Below are 20,403 nucleotides of genomic sequence, written 5' to 3'. Positions count from 1 at the left end.
TACTAAATTACAAGCAATATAGGAGAGACCACTACTAACCTTACGACAATAAAAAGGATTATAAGGGGAATACTGTTGATAATATGTATGCCAAAATATTAGATAATTTAGATGAAATTGGTGTAAATGCCTAGAAAGACACAAACTACCGAAACTGACTTGAGGAGAAATAGAAAATCTGATCAGACATATGTTGCAGGTTGAATTGTGTCCCCCCAAAAAGATAATGTTGAAGTTCTAACCCCTGGTATCTGTGAACATGACCTTACTTGGAAATGGGGTCTTTTCAGATGTAATGAAGTCAAGATGGAGTTATACCAGATTCAAGTGGGCCCTAAATCCAATAACTGGTATCCTTATAAGGAGAGAGAGTTGGAAACACAAACACACACACAGGGAAGAAGGGCATGTAAAGATGGAGGAAAAAATTGGAGTTATGCTGTCACAAGCCAGGAAACACCAAGGACTGCTGGAAACCAGCAGAAGCTAGGAAGAGGCAAGGAAGGACTCTTTCCTAGAGCCTTCAGAAGGAGCCTAGACTTCTAGACTCCAGAGCTTTGAGAGAGTACAGTTTGTGATAATATAGTAGCCCTAGGAAATTAATGCGACCTAGAACAAGTAGAGATTGAATTAGCCATTTTAAAACTTTCAAAAAAGAAAAGCCTATGGCTAGATGTCTTCACTGGTGATTTCTACCAGATATTTTTAAAAGAATTAATACCAGTTCTTCACAAACTTGTCTAAGATAAAGAAGGAAGATTTCCTCATTCTGTAAAACCAGTATTATTTGAAAATCAAAACCAGGCAAAGACACAAAAAAACAAAACTACAGACCAATATCAATAGTCCGTAGAACTACACACCAGTATCACCACCAAAAATCCTTAACACAATATTAGCAAACCAAATCCAGCAACATATAAAAGCTATTATACACCATTATTAAGTGAGATTTATCTCAGGAATGCGAGGTTGGTTCAACACCCCAAAATCAATTAATGTAATACAATGTATTAATAGAATAAGTGGCAGGAATCACATGATCATCTCAATAGGTGCCTCCCCAAAAAGCACTTGGCCAAATCCAACACCTTTTCATCATGAAAACGCCCAACAAACTAGAATAGCAGGGAACTTCTTCTACCTGACCTACAAAAATACACAGCTAACATCGTACTTAATAATAAAAGACTGAACAATTTCCCCCTAAAATCAGGAACAGGACAAGGACGTCTGTTCTCACCATTTCTCTGTTCGGCGTTTTACAAGAGGTTCTATCTTTGGAAGTTAAGCAATAAAAAGAAACCAGAGTTATCCAGATTGTAAAAGAAAGTAAAAGTATCTGTATTTGCAGATGACATGATACTGTATATAGAAAATCCTAAGGAATCTACAAAACACTATTAGATTAATAAGCAAGTTCAGTAGAGTAGCAGAATACAGCATTTTAAAAAAATAGTTGTATTTCTGTACATTAGCAATGAACAATCTAAACAAGAAATTAAGAAAATTCCATTTACAATAGCTTTAAAAAATAAAGTATTAGGAATAAATGTAACAAAAAGTGGAAGACTCATGTACTGTAAATGACAAAACACTGTTGAAAGAAATTAAAGAAGATCTAAATTAATGGAAAGAATCCCGTGTTCATGGATTGGAAGTCTAAATGTTATGAAGACGGCATTTTCTCCCAGATGATCTGTGCGTTCCCTGTCACGACCCTAGCCAGTTTCTTTGCAGAAATTGACAAGTTGATCCTAAAATTCATATGAAAATTCAGTGGACCCTGAATAGCCAAAACAATCTTATAAAAGAATACATTGACAGGACTCACACTTCCCAATTTCAAAACTTACTACAAAACTATAATGATCAACATAGTGTGTTACTGGCATAAGGACAGATGTGTTGAGATCAATGGTATAGAATTGAGATCCAGAAGTAAAATTTATGGCCAGTGATTTTTCACAAAGGAAGTTGGACCCCTTCTTATACCATACAGAAAAATTTAGTTGAAATGGATTATAGATCCAAAAGTAAGTCCTAAAATGATAAAATTTTTAGAAGAAAACATAGGAGTAAATCTTCACGACCATGGGTTAACCACTAGTTTTTTTAGATAATACCAAAAGCACAAATGACAAAGAAAAAATAGACAAATTGGAATTCATTAAAATTAAAACCTTTTGTACTTTTAAACAGTAGCATCAGTGAAGTGTTAAGAAAGCTTATGGACGGGAGAAAATATTTGCAAATTATGTCTGATAATGGACTTGTATCCAGAATATATCAAGAATTCTTACAGCTCAACAGTAAAAAGATAAATAGCCCAATTAAAAACTGGGCAAACTGTATGAGTATACATTTCTCTGAAGGAGATATTTGGCCAGTAGCACACAAAAAGATGCTTAACATCAGTAGTCATTAGAGAAATGCAAATCTAAATCACGAGATACCACTTCTCGTATATTAAGATGGTGTAATCAAAAAAATAACAAATGTTCATGAGTATGTAGAGAAATTGGAACCCTCATTGCTGTTGGGAATATAAAGTGGTGTAGCTACTTTGGAACATAGTTTGACACTTCCTCAAAATGGTAACATAGTTACCATATGATCCAGAAATTCCACTCCTAAGTATATATCCAAGAGAAATGAAAATACATATCCACACAAAAACTTGTACACAGATACTAAAAGCAGCGTTATTCATATCACAGTAGACAAAAAGTAGGAACAGCCCAAAAAAGTTCATCAACTGATGAATGAATAAAATGTTGTATATCCTTACAGTGGAATGTTATTTGGCAGTAAAAAGGAAGTAAATACTGATATATGCTACAACTTGGATGAACCTTGCAAATATTATTTTAGGAAAAAGAACTCAATCACCAAAAAACCAAGTATTGTATAATTCCATTTATGTGAAATTTCCAGAATTAGTTAAGTCTTATAGAGACAGAAAATAATACAGTGATTGACCAAGGTTGGGAGAATGGGGAGTGACTGTTATTGGGTGCAGGGTTCCCTTTTGGGATACAAAAATGTTCTAAAGTTAGATTATGGTGATGGTTCCACACTTCTGTGAATATACTAAAAAAGCATCGACTTTACTTTAAATGGGTGAATTGTATTGTGTGTGTATTATATCTCAGTAAAACTCTTTAAAAACAAAATGAATAGATGTGACTGTAATTATTAGGAACCAACTAAAAGTAAGCTGTATATTTCAGAGTACAAGTTGATAAAATTGGTGTTTGGTTCAATAAAGAATATGTAGCAACTGCCTTACTGAATGCTAGGTTAGTTGCCCTGTGTTGATTTAGGTTAGAAAGTAGCCTGAATGCTACATTAAACATAGTTTAAGTATAGATATTCTGTTCAAAGTCTGACTACACTGACTGAATGTAGGGCTAAGGACTTAAGTATAGTTGTGCCATGTAATGTCTGATTTTTGAAAATCAATAAACAATGAAATGGCATTAAAGTATAATGCAAATGAGGATTTTATCGAACTCTCTAATACCTGTTCCTGATACATTTTAAATGTTGAATCTGTATCAAAATTAGATTATTTTTTGTGATTCATTTTTAAAAGTTACTTTCTTAATAATTTCTTTAATCCATAGAAGGGAATGTTGGCAAATACAACTATAATAGAGGTTTTTGTAATGATTCATAACATTTAAAATATTTTGTTTAAAAAATTTTAAACTAATTATGTGGCAAACTTAATATGTCTTACATGGAAATGTTAAGGGATCGTTGTTTTAATTCGAGTGTGCAAGAGTTCTTCATAGTGAACTATTTACAATATATAATTGATGCTGAATGTGTCTTTGCAAAATACATATTTTGGTTGCACTGTTGACACAGACCGGTGATGGGGAAATCATAGAAAACCAATTGCAGATATCATTGGGTGTACTTAAAATTTTTGAGGAAATCATTTGTGGATTGTAACATGCCTTCGGTATCTTGTTTACTTCCTTTTCATTGTGCCAAGGTATGTCCCATTTTCTTATTTAGAGCACTTTTAAGTTTTTCATGGTATAAGTAAATGTATGTGTTGATACATTGCAGTGAAGAAAATTATATGCACTTGAACTCTTAAAAGATGTACTTTTTCTTCATACTCTTATATTCTACCATCATAGTTTCCTGTTTATTAGCTACAAGGGCGGAAGTAAGTGTAAAGCTTTGTCACCCTAGTCCAGTGCTCCTGCAGTCTGAGAGCATATTCTGGGAGTCGTCTAGTGCAGCATTTTGAAACTTTGTGATTAGGACACACATTTTTATATTGCAAACATATATATATATATATATATATATATATATATATAAGTATTTTATATATATATAAAATACTGAAATTTTTACCCTTAAGATACTGAACTGTTTAACTCTTATAATGCAGTGCACTCTATTTTTCAGTTTTTTTCTTCTAGTGCTAGTTTTGACCTACTAATTTCACAACCCACTAAAGATTCGAAAGTTACCATTTATAAAATAGTACTCTAGGGACAGAATTAGGAATTCAGGTACGTTATTTTTGAGTTTTCCCTCCTAATGGCCCATTTGAAATGTTTGTTTTGTGTCTAGAGAAAATATCTCATACTAGGAGGGCAAACATGATTCTCAAATGAGATTTGGTGTTTAAGATATCTTTTTATCTGAGTTGGGTTGTCTATAAACTGTTGCTGTAGTGTAATAAGAACCGATGTATTTGAATGCTCAAAGAAATTTTCCCTTTAGTAATTATAGTTTAACTAGAATTAACCTATACCTTTAAACAAAACTCATAATCAAAAAACATGGATAAAAACACCCAAAGCATATTTTTATATTCATTTTGCTTTTTGTACTTTTGTGGAGATAAATATTATCCTGAAGTTTTAAAATATTTTAATTGTATTAAAATGATTTGTCTTATCTGTTACTAACATTTGTCTTTGATTTTGGATCTGTGCTTTTGATATTGAATGGGGAAAGATTTCTGTGCAAATATTTCACCAAATATTTTTGCAGGGACACTTAGTCGGTCTGGATGAACCAGCTTCGGGAGCTGGGCAAGAAGCTCTGCTTAAACGAGAGCAAGCAAAAATCATTCGATTCGAGAGACAAGCAGAAGAGTTCCTCAATGCAGTCTTTTGTAGAAAAGGTTGGTTCCAGTGAAGAATGACATTTAGCATCTGCTTGTCTTATCTTAGTCTCCTTAATTTCAATGTCATTTTTAAAAAGAATTACCTTTAAAAACATTTTTCTTTATTGATAGTATACTTTATAATTCTCTATATTCCTTTGGTCAAGTTAAATTGGGAATAAGGTGAGGCAACCCCTCTCCCTCCTTTTTGCTCTGCAGTGATGGTGCCATGTAAGATTTAGTTAAATAATTCTTAAAATTGTTATGAAAGTGTGAAAATTGTAAGGTCTCAGTAGTTCTATATTTTGTTAGACAAATTTTCTTACATAAATAGTCACTGTTGGGAGTTCGCTGGTGGCCTAGTGGTTAGGAATCCAGGCTTCCACTGCCGTGGCCCAGGTTCATTCCCTGATCGGGGAACTGAGATCCTGCAAGCCACGCAGAGCGGCCAAAAAAAAAAAAAATCACTGTTTTAGCCACTGATAATCATAAAGCAAACTGTGTAAAATTTTAGTAATTCTTCACTGAAATTTCATTAGGAGAAAAAAAATATAAACTTTTATCTGAAAATTAGATTTGCAAACTTTTTCTCCTTGATACAGCCTTGTTTTACTAAAAAAATTTAAATTATTAAAATTAGAGAAATTCTTTCTAAATGAATTTGTATTCCTTAGTTATGCCATCCCTCTAGTTCCAAGATGGAGGTTACTATGATAGGCTCTAAAGAAGTTTTTTACAAACTTCTGATAATGCTGAATATCCTTATTTCATCTTCAGCAGACTCAGTGATTCCACTTTCTTTAATATTTCTTCACATGTTCTAGTTTACACCTCTCATTCCTTTGGAAATTTCCTTCTTCTTTCCGAAGTTTGAGGGGTGATTTTTGCCTGTACACTAGTTAAAAGTCTGATAAGTGCAGATTCTAATGGGTTGGTTACACTTGGAGACCAGCTGAGTTTTTTGGTTAATGTGATCAATATTTTCAAAAGGGAGTGAGTATGAGGTGAAGTGACATATGAAATTAAGGAATGCATAAGATTTTTGTTTCCAGAGACACTTTTTTTTCTTCTTCTTCCATCAGATCCCCAGGTAAAATTAAATCTTTTAGTACTTCTCACTTCTCTTTTAATATCCTCTAGTACGCTCTCACCTAAAGCTCCCAACCAAGGCTTCCATGCTCACCATACCATTTCCATAAAGTACCCTGATTCCAAAATTATGTTCAAAAGGTTAGTTTTATGAATATTTGATTATTTTATTAAAGTGACTCACATTTAACGTATAAATGACTGCTAGATCAGTTCTTTCAGTTTATTAACTAAATAAAATATTTTTCCAGCTTCTCTGCTACTCCTCTCCTTTAGGATGTTTACTGAGTCATGGGTCTAATGCTGCAGGAAAGTGCATTATCTGAAAAGAGGAACTCCTCTTCCTAATTTACATGGAGGAACCACTTTTCATCCACTCTTTGCTTAGGGGGAGTTAATGAGGTTAATCACAAGCAGATTGATGAAGAGAATTCTAACCTGCTTCTCTACTAGTCCCATCCCTTTGTCATGTAGGTATAACTTAGGTTAAAATTCTTGTAAATTTTCTTATTTAGAAATTTAATTTGGGGCACATACCCTTTTGGAGAGGAATTCTTACCTTGGACTCAGTCTTGAGAGATGAGAATCCTCTGAAATTGTATGTAAAGTTAAGTTTGTATATCTGTCTGTCTACTGGCATATGATGCTCAGAAAAAGAACTATTGCTTCGCAGTTGGAAGTTTCCCCTTTATGTATTAATATTGTTATTTTTAGATATTTTATTAATCCTCTTGGAAATGTCTCAAAGATGGGCATTAGTAGTCTTCAAATTAATACCAAAAATGTTCAGTATCCAGAGATATAACAGGCAGTTTAGTCTGAGGAGAATATTTTGTTTTTAATAAATAATTCAGGTATTTGGATTTAGTCCTTTGTTTCTAAGTATTGCAAATTGTATGTTTTAAATAACGGAGTATGAACAGGTAATATATAGCTAGGTAGAAACATTAGATGCAAATAAAAGTAGGCTTTTGTGGTATGGACGCTATAATAAATTCCAGTTTAAGAACAATAAACCTTCTACAGCTGTCATAATCATTTCTTTTCAGCTTGCTTTGTCAGTTGTCTCAGAAAATTTGACACTTTCCTAAAAGTTAGGTTTGCATTTTAAAAACATAACAGGTGGCTATGATGTAGCATTCACATGTTTTTCTGTAGTTTTAACTTTGACCTGATTTGTTGTTTTTATTTGACTCAATTGTGCATGTTCCCCTAAGCATGGCTAGGTTTATAGATATTGTGTTTTAAGTAAGTGAAAGAATGAAATGTGTTCAAGAAGCTTTCAAAAGACGTAGAAATTCAGATGGCAGAGATGTCATCAATTCGTAAACATGAATTGTTTCTTGATTATATTAGTTATTCAATAAAGAGGCAAAATATGCTGCAGGCATTTAAAGCTCAAAAGTAGCAATTTATGGTCTTTATCCTAAAATCTTTGACTCTTTACAAGTCTCTTTAATATTTATTAATCTAGTTAAACACAGACACATCTCATAAATTACTTCATTTTGCTTCCTTTTTGGAAGCTTTCTTTATTATATATTATCCAACCTTTCAGAGGTTAAAAAGATACAATAACATATTAAAACATTAAATTATATACAGTCATTCAGAGGATTGTATGCTGTGCAAGAAAAAAATGGATCTTAAATAGAAAGAAATATTGATAAGAAAACGCAGTGGGTAGAGAGATTGAAAAAAGCAGTATATGGCTAAAAATGTTTATTAAAACATTTAAGGAACCAGTGTCAGTGATTGTAGTAACTTCTGAACCTTACCTAGTTGAATACTTTTATCCTTAAACCATCTAGCATACTCAGTCTCTATTTATAGAGAGGAAACTTAAGGTTAAAAATACTTCTTAATAGAACAGAAATGTTATTATTGGTAGAGCAAACCTCGTTAAACTCCAGAGAATTAAGTAAATATTCTGACTTTATGACTATCTTCTGATCCTGAATGTTGTCCTTCAGAAAAAAAATTGTTCTTGGGAGTCCTGTGTGATTTTAATGTGTTTGTTTTTTGTGGTGATTATAGATATTAATAGCTATTAGTCGCTTTTGCTGACTAAATCAAAGTTCCTTACAGCTCCAAAATATTATAGGTAAAGTAATTGACCTTCTATGGTTAATCTTTAAAAGAGCAAGGAAACTCCGGTTTTCTGAGACCCATCTTCTAAAGCCTAGGAAGTGTGGGAAGGAAGTATAAAGGGCACGGGTGGAACATTTTAATCAAGGGTCTGCCACTAACCATCTGTACAAATTTGAAGAGGCCACTTACTCTTTAGATCACATTTATCTCATGTATTGTTTTTTTTTTAAGAACTATTTGTTGATTGATTTGATTGATCCCTTTATTACTCAACTAATATGAATGTATACTTTACACCACGATTAGGTGCTGAGTATACAGGGGTAAACAAACATAAACTCTGCTTTTCTCAAAAAGCGTTTAGTCTCCCTGATAGTGTGTTAATGACAGAGATGTGATGGTAATATATTTACACAAAACATTTTCCATCTTATTTTACTTTCAAGGTCCCTTCCAGTGCTGAAAGTTTTATGAGTTAATGAATTCATATGGTCTTTATTTTAAAATTAACATTGATTAGAAATTGATAACTTAGATGTTTATTTTATTGCTTCCCTATCTGTTGTGTTCAGTGGTTGGTAGAGTATAAAGAACTTATGAAAAGTACATGGTCTTAGGCTTTTGAGATTTGGCATTTAAACTCAGCGCAGAGGATCTAAAAGTGTGGTCCCCTGACCAGCAGTATCTAGAAACTTGTTAGAAATGCCAGTTCCTGAGCTCACTCTAGAACTGCTAAATCAGTAACTCTGGAGATAGGACCCAGCAATCTGTTTTTACAGGCCCTCGAAGTGATTTTGATGAATATTAAAGTGTGACAACTATTGCCCTAGCCAATCATGAATCTTAATATTATCTCTTTTATAATCTTGATATGCCTTCAGTCTTTTAGCAGAAAGTAAATTAAGCCTCATGAACTGAGCATTCCATTCTTCAATTATATAGGAAGCTATGGTTGAGGAAAGATCTAGGGGAAACCAGATGTAATCTGTAGGTGGTAAACAGGGGAGTAATTATTTCATTTAAAAAGGGTTTTGGGATTTCTGTATCAGGTAAGTGATTCTTGCCCATAAGATATACTATTGGTTATCCCTTTATTTGACTTCATAATCGGGGGCGGGGGTGGTGTTTAGAAATAATTTTATTAAAATTTTATTTTTAAAAATCTGCAACTTTTATAAGCCTGGAGATTAAAAATATAACTCTAAGAGGGAATACTATTTTTAGGATATTGCATTTTAAAAAAAAATAAAATGAAATTTTGTTTGCTTGAAAGCTGTCTCTTTTTAGTACATTGTCCCACTTTAAAAGTAAATAAATCTTTGTTTACAGACAGTCCCTGGGTCTCCGACCCCAATATTCCCCTAGTGGCCCGTGAGATCATGCAGCGAATGATCCAACAATTTGCTGCTGAATATACCTCAAAAAATAGCTCTACTCAGGACCCCAGCCAGCCCAATAGCACAAAGAACCAAAGCCTGCTGAAAGCATCTCCAGTCACCACCTCTCCCACGGCTGCAACTACTCAGAACCCTGTGCTCAGCAAACTTCTCATGGCTGACCAAGACTCACCTCTGGACCTTACTGTCAGAAAGTCTCAGTCAGAACCTAGCGAACAAGGTATGGTTTGATGTCAAGATCTCCTCTGTCCAATTAGAATACTTTTAATTTGGGGAGAAAAAAAAGTATTGGCAAGTAGGGCACCAGAAGCAATAATAGGATAAACTAATGTGATTTTTAAATTATTCCTGACTCTGCAGTGATAGAGAAGAAGTATAAATTGGCTACTTTACCCATCAGTAGTTCGTAGTCATGATTGATGTACCACCCAGAAAGTTAGGTGGTTACAGCTGTTACTTGATATTTGTAGAAGTATTTCACACTTTCCCAAGCATTGTCATATCCATTGTTTTTAAAACCCCTTTGCAAAATTAACTTTCCCCCCTTTCCATCAATGTTTAGGATTAGCACCTATCTGAGAAATAAATGCATCTTGTCAGATAGAAGTTATATTCTGCAGATGAGATCATGAGGCAAAAATATGTGTTATTTGCATTTTAAAAAAAGAAACTCATGAGGTTAGAAATATTGAGAAGACAGTAGACACACTCCAGGTTGTTAACTGTATTCAGTATTTTATGAATACACATACATACATACATATACTGTATTATAAACTAGAGTATTTTCAAAAGGTAATCTGTTGGTGAGGATCCTAATTAAGTGAAGAGGTTAAGAGGGTGTCAATTTTGCATAGCAGATATTTCTTGAGTCTTTGAAAAGTTACTCTCAATTAAATATCCGTGTTGCTTTGTGATCTCATTTTACCTTTAATTTCACAAAGATGAAGTGAGCATTTCAACTCTGCCACTGTTTGAACCACTACAAATTGTAAATTGGTGATATCTACTGCTGAGATTTTATTGCCATAGAAATCTCATAAAAGTGTGGATTTATTGGCGAGAAATACATGTTTATTTTGCAAAGTAAGTTTAATTCTTCTAAGAACCTCTTTGAAAGAACTTTATTTTGCTTATTTTAAGTTGTTTATGAAGGAATGACACTTAATGGACTGGCTTTAGTTGCTTATCAAAGGATATTTTTCTGAATATCTTTCCTTTGCCTTCTTTCTCTTTCTGTGTAGTGAACAGCAATCAAAATCTCTTAAGTTCTGAGAGATTTCCTAGCAGGAGGCCTCCTAGACCTCCTAGTTGTACCTTTGGTTACGGTGTTTGTAAAGTTGTTCTTTTCTATTTTATTGAGGATTGTTTTCTTTACCACAGATTGGTAACTTTCATTAAAAATCTGTTTGCTCTAAATATTGCATTACAAGCTTCGGGTTTACAATAGAATAACAGCATAGAGGTTGTATCTAAAGTATTAATCATGGAGATTAACATACAAAAATACAAATTGGTCTAACTTCTTAAGGCTAGTGTTATGCTTGAGAGGTATGTTGTGTTGACGGCATGCTCTTGACAAGAGAAATTTGAACTAGATGATAGGATTATAGCATATAAACCTTAAATGAAACAAAATTTTTAAAAGTATATTTCCTAATGAATTTTAATGTGTTTTCAACTTAAATCACAATATTTTCAGTGGTAGATTTAAAATATGTTGCCTATAATATGATTAGACAGACTATGAAAATAGTACTGTCTTTGGTTGGAAATATTTTAAGCAGTGCATTTGCTTGTTAGGTATCTAATTGGGTTAGATGGCTAATGGGATACTTGGTTCTATAAGATTACAGTTACGTTTTTAGAAATATTAGTGACTCTAAAGGACAACACTGTGTATGAGTTGTGGGCTTTTTTTGGTTTATAAACTCAGTTGCATATTTATTTCTAACTGCCTGAAATAGGGAGTTACAGTGTCCTCAGATACAAGTCCCAAGTGGGTTCTATATTGAGGTGATTTTTAACATAACTAGATAGCAGGCATCTCTGCTGGCCAACTGAAAATCAGAGGCATTGAGTATTATCTTTCTTCTCTGTTAATTTTGGACAGAATGGCAGCTTTAAAAGTTATTCAGACTATGAGTTTTCTTTTCTAGACATGTCTGTGAGGGGAAAAAAGTCTTTGGGGGAGAATAAAGTCTTCTAATTTTATGTTCTAATAACATGAATTTGTGATTTGATCTAGCATCAGTAAAAGAAAAAAATGGTTGTCCCCCGAGGCTCCCATCAGTATCAAGACTGTTTCATTCTTTCTTTCCTTAAACTTTGCCCATCAATTTATAATAGCTTATTCATCGAAAAACCTTGCCTTTATAAATATCAGCAAGTAAATTTTGAATCTCTGCTGATTTTTCCCAAAAGATTGACTCCAAATACACAAGTTTTGCAGATGTGTGCGAAGAGTGATTAGGATACATGCAAATTATAAACAGTTAACAACTGGTTCATCTTACATGTTATTTTGTACAGTTATATATGTTTACTATAACCATATAAACTTGTTTTTAAAATGACTTTTGTATTTAAATTTTTCCAAATCTAACTTTTATATACTCCTGGTGTTTCAGGTAGACTTAGCTCTTGAGAAATTTGGTTTTATAATTCATATGACATTGTGGCATTAAACTCATATACTTTGATCAAGGTAAATTTAGAAAATGACGTCTCATAGTTCCATTGCAGAACCTCATACTGTGTAAACTGCTATTTCTAATATCTCACTATATCTTAACATCTTTAGTGTTAATGCTTTACCTTTTCTTTTGCCCTATTAATGAAATATTTAACCCTTGGATATATGAGATATAACAAACTTAGCTAAATTTATGTCACTTCGGGAGGAAAAATATCCTGATTCTATTAATAAATTGGTTTCGTAACTCAAAATATATGGCTAGTTTTATCTGTTTAGTTGACTAAGCCTACTGCTTTGACATTTTTAGCCTATTCAGTTCATATTTGCTCCCAGTTTTTAATATCCTCAGGTGTTTCTTTGTGTCTCTGCAGACGGTGTACTTGATCTATCCACTAAGAAAAGTCCATGTGCTGGCAGCACTTCCCTGAGCCATTCTCCAGGTTGCTCCAGTACTCAAGGGAACGGGTAAGGGAAAATATTTGTGGCCTTCCACAGTTTTATAGGGGACAGTTTATTAAAGATTGATGCCAATCTCCCCTGTATGTTTTAAAACTTGATCCTTTAGAATAACACTGTTATAGGTGGACCTTTAGTAAAATTACTTCTAGTCTATCAATCAAGTAAAAGCACAATCTGAAATCTAGAATTGGCAAATATAGATCAGTTTTGCCAGTTTAGTACAAATAGTAAATAATCAGGAATATGGCAAGAACGTCTTTGGACTTTTTGTTGTTGAGTGTTTGGGAGTGTGAAACCCAACCTAAATAATTCCAGAGTTCACATGTAAAGGCAGTATTTTGTGTGCTGAGGTTGTTGAATGAAAATTGGGCTCCAATATTTACCTTGGTATCTCTAATGGAGTATGGGGGCTGTTCGTTTTTTTCTTGTTCGGTTTGGTTTGGTTTGGTTTGGTTTGGTTTGGTTTGGTTTGGTTTGGTTTGTTGATTTGAACTGCAGTTTTAATTCTGTGTGGCAGTTCAGAAAATAATTGTGTGTATTTTTTGTTTTTAATTAGATAAGAATGGTTGTAGATGTTGATAGATAACCATCTTAGGCTGCCAAGACATTATTACATGCTCAGTTTTGATAATGATTAGCAGACTAAAGTGAATTTTCTGGCCACCTAATTTTATGATGTAAGAATTGTCTAATTCTCCCTCTGTGTGTACATAGTAGCCATTTTAAATGGTCAGGTGTTAATGAAGATGCTTAGATGCCATATTGGGAAGGCATTTCCATAAAACTGTGTTATGACCAAAAATAAGCTTCATCTAGATATGAAACATAAGTTTGGTAAGTTAGTTAATATTTAGGTTTATTTAACTTTTAGAATATCAACATGGGGAAGATGTTTAGATACCAAAGGAGTAAGCAGACACTAAATGGACTAACCTTTTTCAACTTAATTACCTTCAAATTGAAGGATTCCTTTACTGACTTCTGAAATGCTCCCTTTATTTTCTCTAAAATTTCATCATCTTCCTTTTTCTCTCCTCCTTTATTCAGTCTAAAAATAACATATTAATTTAATCCATTTTGCATAGTTTACTAACCATTTTTTCTTAAGCCCTTTTTTTTTCACTGTAGTTCATACTAAATATAGATCTAAGTCATCATGGTCCCAAATCATTTGGTTCCATTTATATGTCAAAAAACTTGAGTTATGTAATTAAGGACACATGTAAGAGAAGCCTAAGTGCTGTTTGCATAAATGCATCCCTTGCTTAAGATTCACTTTAAACTTGGCCACCAGGTCTGTGTATTATATTGTTGAAATTGCTGTGTTTGTCCCTCTGAATGGAAAGTAAATGTTTTTATTGTGGTAGTGTTTTCTGGAAGACAAAAGCACCGGCAGTACTGCCCATCTTTTAGCTGAATTGTTATATGTTATTTACTGGTAACGTCAGAGTCCCTGTAGACTTTTGGAGAACATAGCTGGTTTACCGTTATTTCTGCAGAGTTCCACTTTTGTGCCTAGTTAATGTAATTATTCCCCTTGGGCATGCTTTACCAGTTGCCAGTTTTATCATTGATAATCCTTCTCTATTGTAAAAATGAAAACCTTATGAATTAACTTTGTGTAAGTAGTTGATTTTTTAAACATTATTTGAAAGCTGTCCACTTAAAATTTTTAAATTAATGTTTGGTATTTTAAGAAGAAGGGTTTTTTTTAACTAAAGAAAAATGCTAAAAAATTGTTTATATACCTCTGACAATAATTACTTTGAGTAGACTTCAAGGAACAAAGTTTTGGGGGAAATAAAGGGTAGTTTCTTTAAAGCTTGGATTATTTCAAATGGAAAATCAGTGGTACTCATGTATCTGCAACTAATGGTGTTTTAAAATGAAGAAGTGTGGTAAGTTATAATTCGATGGGTATTTTGTTTTGTTTTGATTTGGGGTTTCCCCCCCATGGGGCTGGTAGTCATGGTTTTTTTCCCAAGCAAAATAAGAAATGTCATTTGGAATTGTTTGATTTTTGATAAGAACATCAACTTGTTTGTGGGATAAATGAGCAATTATCTATGGGTTCCACCAATGTAAATTGTTCCAGTTTTATAGCTGGTTGTCATGAATGTTGAATTATGTTGCATTAAAATAAATTATTTGGCTTACTCTTTTATTACTGTACTTGTTTAGTGGTAACGTCACGTTGGTAACACAATTCTTTGTAGATCTACGGAGACTTGATGATTACTTTGTAATTAATAATTAAGGTGCTATTTTCAGACAGTTGCGCGAAACTTTTTCTCCGAATATTTGTGAACCCAACCAGAGACCAGCTGACAGGTTTAATTTTTCTTTGCCCAAAAGCTCCTGGTTTTTTTTCTTTTTGTTTTTTTGTTTTTTGTTTTTGTTTTTGTTTTTGTGAACAAGTTTAAAACTAACTGCCGAGACCATTTTTTTTAAATTTTAGAGAAAATAAATAAATAACACAAAGTGATGTTACCCAAGCAAGGCCTTCTAATAAAGGAGTGGTCCCCTCACCCATCCCTCCCTACCTGTGCAAGTCCTGCTCACATCAGTTTCCTTCCATCCAATTAGGCGACCTGGGAGACCCAGCCAGTACCGCCCAGACGGACTTCGGAGTGGTGATGGGGTACCTCCAAGAAGCTTACAGGATGGAACCAGGGAAGGTTTTGGACACTCCACATCACTCAAAGTTCCACTGGCTCGATCCCTGCAGATTAGTGAAGAACTACTGAGCAGAAACCAATTGTCCACAGCTGCCAGCCTTGGACCATCTGGATTACAGAATCATGGACAACACTTAATATTATCCAGGGAAGCCTCTTGGGCAAAACCACATTATGAGTTCAACCTCAGCCGTATGAAGTTCAGGGGAAATGGTGCACTCAACAACATCAGTGACCTTCCTTTTCTTGCAGAAAACTCTGCCTTTCCAAAAATGGCACTTCAAGCAAAACAAGATGGGAAAAAGGATGTGAGCCATTCATCTCCTGTAGATTTAAAGATACCACAAGTTCGAGGAATGGATCTTTCTTGGGAAAATCGCACTGGTGATCAGTACAGCTATAGCTCTTTGGTAATGGGTTCACAAACGGAGAGCGCGCTTAGTAAAAAATTAAGGGCTATTCTTCCAAAACAAAATAGAAAAAGCATGTTAGATGCTGGACCCGATTCTTGGGGCTCAGATGCTGAGCAGTCTACCTCTGGACAGCCATATCCCACATCGGATCAAGAAGGAGATCCTGGCTCCAAGCAGCCTCGGAAGAAAAGAGGGCGTTACAGACAGTACAACAGTGAGATACTGGAGGAAGCAATCTCAGTGGTTATGAGTGGAAAAATGAGTGTTTCCAAAGCTCAGAGTATTTATGGGATTCCCCACAGTACACTGGAGTACAAAGTAAAGGAGAGGCTGGGCACTTTGAAAAACCCTCCAAAGAAAAAGATGAAGTTAATGAGGTCGGAGGGGCCAGATGTTTCTGTAAAGATTGAATTAGATCCCCAGGGAGAGGCAGCACAAAGTGCAAATGAATCAAAAAATGAGTAGGAATACTGTAGAGTGCCAATTACTGTACAAACTGGGTGAGCACTACTGCATTGTTCAGCTGTCATTGCTTGCACCTAACTTCATTTACTGTGACACTTGTTTCTTTGCAGATTTTGCATTGACTTGTGTGTACAGGGGTGAAAGGTGCATTCTGAATGTTGCATATTTTAAAATTTTCGTGTGCAGTATGGCTCGGGATATTGTTTGGCCTTTTGCATGTTTCTCTACAAAAGAGAATTGAGTTACCTCACAGAGAACAGATACATGGAAGTGGACTCCTTGCCTGTAGAGCCTGCATGCTTTTCTTTCTTTTTTTTTTCTTAAGTTATATTTGCCTTTATTTAAAAAAAAAAAAAGAAAAAAGCCCCCTTTTAGAAACCACCTCTTTCATATTGGGAGCTTTATCATTGCAAATTGGAAAGCCATCTTATAAAATTATTCACATTTTTTTCTTCTGAGATTCAACTAATTTAAGGGTTAAACTAAAGAAACCAAGAACAATGAACTTTTGAATTTAAGAAATTTGGCTATTCAATGATAAATAATTATTTGGGTCAATTAACATTTTATGATTTCCTTCTCACTATTAAGTTTACTTAACAAATTAGCAATCTATTTAGTGCTCACCCAGGGGGGAGAAGGAGGTGGAAAATGTGCACACACTACCTTCAAAAATGCTTCAGTTAATTACGTTGTAACACTACCTTTGCTGTTATTTCATTTGGGATTTTCTAAGGGTAGAATTTGGTCTCACCAACAAGTGAGGATATAGCCTTATCTCATGGAGGACGAGCTCCGTTCTTACTCAGGAGCAGTCAGGGTACATTACATAAAACAATAGAGGATGCCTCATTTTAGCAAATTAAGTTTCTTTGTATTCTTAAATCCTTTTACAGATTTGATCATGTGCTAACTAACAACTAAATGTCAGTTGCAGCAACTATTTTAAAATATTTAAGATCTGTTTATTGGGGGGATGGGAGAAATGGGGGGGAAATGTGTGTGAGTAATTATAATATTGCAAAAGTGGTATCTAGATTTTACAGCCTCAGTAATCTGCTCAAATATCCACATAAGTGAAGAATCCATGTTTGTGGTGAGAGAAAGAACACAACCCCAAGGTAACCTAAAATGATTTAGGTTGCATTTCAGTTCTAACAATAATTCAATCAGAAGTCAAGCTCCTTAGCAATTCTTTTTTAACTAATTCAGATACTAGTACAAGGGGGCAGGGTTGTTTTTTTAGTTTTATTTGTTGCTTTGAACTCTTTTTTTCTTTCTTTTTATTTTTATTTTTTTGGCATCCTACATACCATCAATCTTAACTTTTTCTGGTATTTAGCTGATTTTTATGGTTGTTTAGCACACAGTTCAGGACCTTTTAGATTGTGTTTTGTATAAGCACTCCTTAAAGAACACCTAAGGTTTTTTTTGAGATGGGCTTTTAAAATTACAGTGATATGGTTTGGAATGTTTATTTTCTACAGCTTTTTTGCAAGAATAACAGGTAAATAAAGCCCATGAAATTTAATTTTGTATTGTGACCAAATCAAAATTATTCTTTGTGCAAAACAAAATCCACCCCACATACACCTTATATTCTAATCTGCTGAGAAAGGTGGTCAGCCCCTTCTAAATGCTTAACCAAAAACAAACAAAAAAATCACTGGAGTTTTTGTGTAAAATAAAATCAAAACTTGGAGCGTTAAATTGAGGTTGATGATTTCTGATGGATACTAACAGTTTGAGAAGTAGGTCCAGAAATTCCCAAGGCATAAATTCTTGCCTGGAAACTTTGGAGCAGTTAATTAGGTTAAGGATAGTTTTCCCTCAGCAACCTGTGTGTTCAAAGGTTAGGCACACCATTGCTGTTATTAAAGTACACACATTCTTGACATAGCCTGGGCTTGGGTTCCTCTTTTGGTTTGGTTATTTTGTGTAGCGGTTTAATCAGTAGATGACTGAGCCTGTTTCCTCTTAGCTTTCTAGTCTTCTCAACAGAAAAAGCAGTTTGGGTTCAGAGCAGTGTATGACTCTGCAGTATTTTCTAGCCTAGCTGGATGTTGCAATAAAAAATACTTAATGAAATGTATGGTTTTCATCTGCAGTTGAAGGAAGTTGTAGAAATTTTGCTGAAAGCAAAGGACTAAGCTTATGAAGGAACACCTCCTTTGTTCCACACTCGATTTGTCACACACAATTAATTGCAGACATGGTACCTTTTTGCATGATGTTTGGGGATATTCGGTAGCCCAAGATTGCTGCAAAAAGGTCCTTTGAGCAATTAATTTGTGCTTGTTTTTATCCCCTCAGAAAGGCATCATTAAAGGCCCATTTAAAAATCTGGCCCTAAAAGTTCAACTTTTGTAGAGTTTTACTGTTCAGAGAGGTTTTAATCCTATGTGGTAGTCTCTAAAGTGATGTATGAGTTGAGTTATGTAAATTTTGTCATTGTAGTGTACATGGAGTGATCATTTTACTAACATAAATATTTTCTATGTGTGTTTCAGTGGATGACAATCGAGCAGCAGAAGAATGGTGTGCCTACCCTTTAATGCTGCAGTTTAAATAAGAGAACTTGTATTGTGTCATTTCAGATTGTAGGCTGAGAGTTGTAAATAGTGAAAATTTGAGTACTTCTATTATTTGTTTTGGTTAGAAAGTGAATTTAAAAAACAAACCAAACTCTAAACTTTCTCAGATTAAAAGTCCTGAGACCTGAAGATTGTAATATTCATGTCTGTGAAGCTTTTAAACATTACACTTGAGATCAGTCATGACTTGATATTCAGGTAAATTTTCTTTTCCAAGAAGCTTTTGAATAAGCATATTTCCTCCAAAGGTCGGTCGGTCTCTTTCTTTTTGAGTGTAGATTATTTTAAAGCACTAATTGCATTACACTGGTAACTGCAATATAAAATAGCCATTATTGTTTTGTGAAGCATGGTTGAAATTAGATAGTGGTCCCTTTTAAATTTCATGAGCCTCTCCAAAAAAAAAAAAAAAAAAATTAAAAAAATACAGAAAGCTGCTGAATATTTCAAAAGATATATATTTTACCTTATTGTAGGTTTTGTAAAGTTAGTTTGTAATATTCAGGTGCACTTTTAATGTTAAATTTTGTGTTCAGAGTTCCATTATACCATGTGTTTCTTGGACGTGGCTCATCACGTGGCTGGCTGTCATGTCAGTCTTGTTGCCGCAGTGATCCCGTAATATTTGATTTCCCTCTTGATTTGCCACTATTCTGAATTGGCACTTTCAGTGTAGATATTCTAGTTTGGGAACATCCTCATAAATGTGTAATAGAGATTGGTCTATTCGCATGCTTAATTTCTGCTAATCAGAGTTTTGCATGGCCCAAACAACAGCTGACCATTTTTATGGTATGGGAAAGTATAGTTCACAGCTATCTTTGTCACAGAAGCCTTTTCTCCTTTCATTTTCCAGTAGGCGGATGATGACATTACTCCAACTATATGATATGACTCAAAATAATATTAGGAGATAATGTATTTAAAATCAACTCCTACATTTTTTTATGAGAGAACATAGATGTAGAGTAGATAAGCTATGGCACTATAAAATCAAAAACACTAATTCCGTGGAAGGATATCTAGTTGGTGTTTTTATCATTAGCTTTCTCACTTTTGAAACAGTCATCAAGCTTGACAGTAATGTATTGTATTATATTACTTTGTTTAGTAGGCTTACAGGTGACTGAACTGTGTTTGTGATGAGCTATACACTTTATTCTGTTCCTCAAATACCATGAAGGACAAGGTCTCTCTTTCAGGAAAAATAATTTATATTTGTGTATAATACTTTTTAATGTTAAGTTTGTTGTTATTCTGAAGTTTAGATGTTGCTTGATAAACCTTTGCTGCAGCAGATCATGGATATGAGTAAGGCTTTGTGTGATAATAGGGGTCCTTAAGTGAAGTTAATTACTGTTCAGTTCTGGTGAGCA

At 34.0% G+C, this 20,403-nt stretch overlaps 1 protein-coding gene across 3 annotated transcripts in view; it reads left to right on the top strand.

Moving 5' to 3' along the window:
- The window catches only part of LCOR (ligand dependent nuclear receptor corepressor), a 128,887-nt gene that overhangs the window by 85,179 nt on the left and 23,305 nt on the right, over positions 1-20,403 (top strand). For 2 of the 3 annotated variants that reach the window (XM_061211000.1, XM_061210921.1), the window contains exons 5-7: positions 5,029-5,161; positions 9,653-9,940; positions 12,790-12,883. In XM_061211000.1, the coding sequence (XP_061066983.1) occupies positions 9,703-9,940; positions 12,790-12,883 (332 nt within the window). In that variant the 5' untranslated portion in view covers positions 5,029-5,161; positions 9,653-9,702. Of the gene's footprint in view, positions 1-5,028; positions 5,162-9,652; positions 9,941-12,789; positions 12,884-15,463; positions 16,591-20,403 lie in introns of those variants that run through there. The other variant, XM_061211072.1, reaches the window with a different exon arrangement.

Source organism: Eubalaena glacialis, chromosome 1, assembly GCF_028564815.1.
Source record: "Eubalaena glacialis isolate mEubGla1 chromosome 1, mEubGla1.1.hap2.+ XY, whole genome shotgun sequence".
NCBI lineage: Eukaryota > Metazoa > Chordata > Mammalia > Artiodactyla > Balaenidae > Eubalaena > Eubalaena glacialis.
This window is presented reverse-complemented; position numbering and strand designations above follow the sequence as displayed.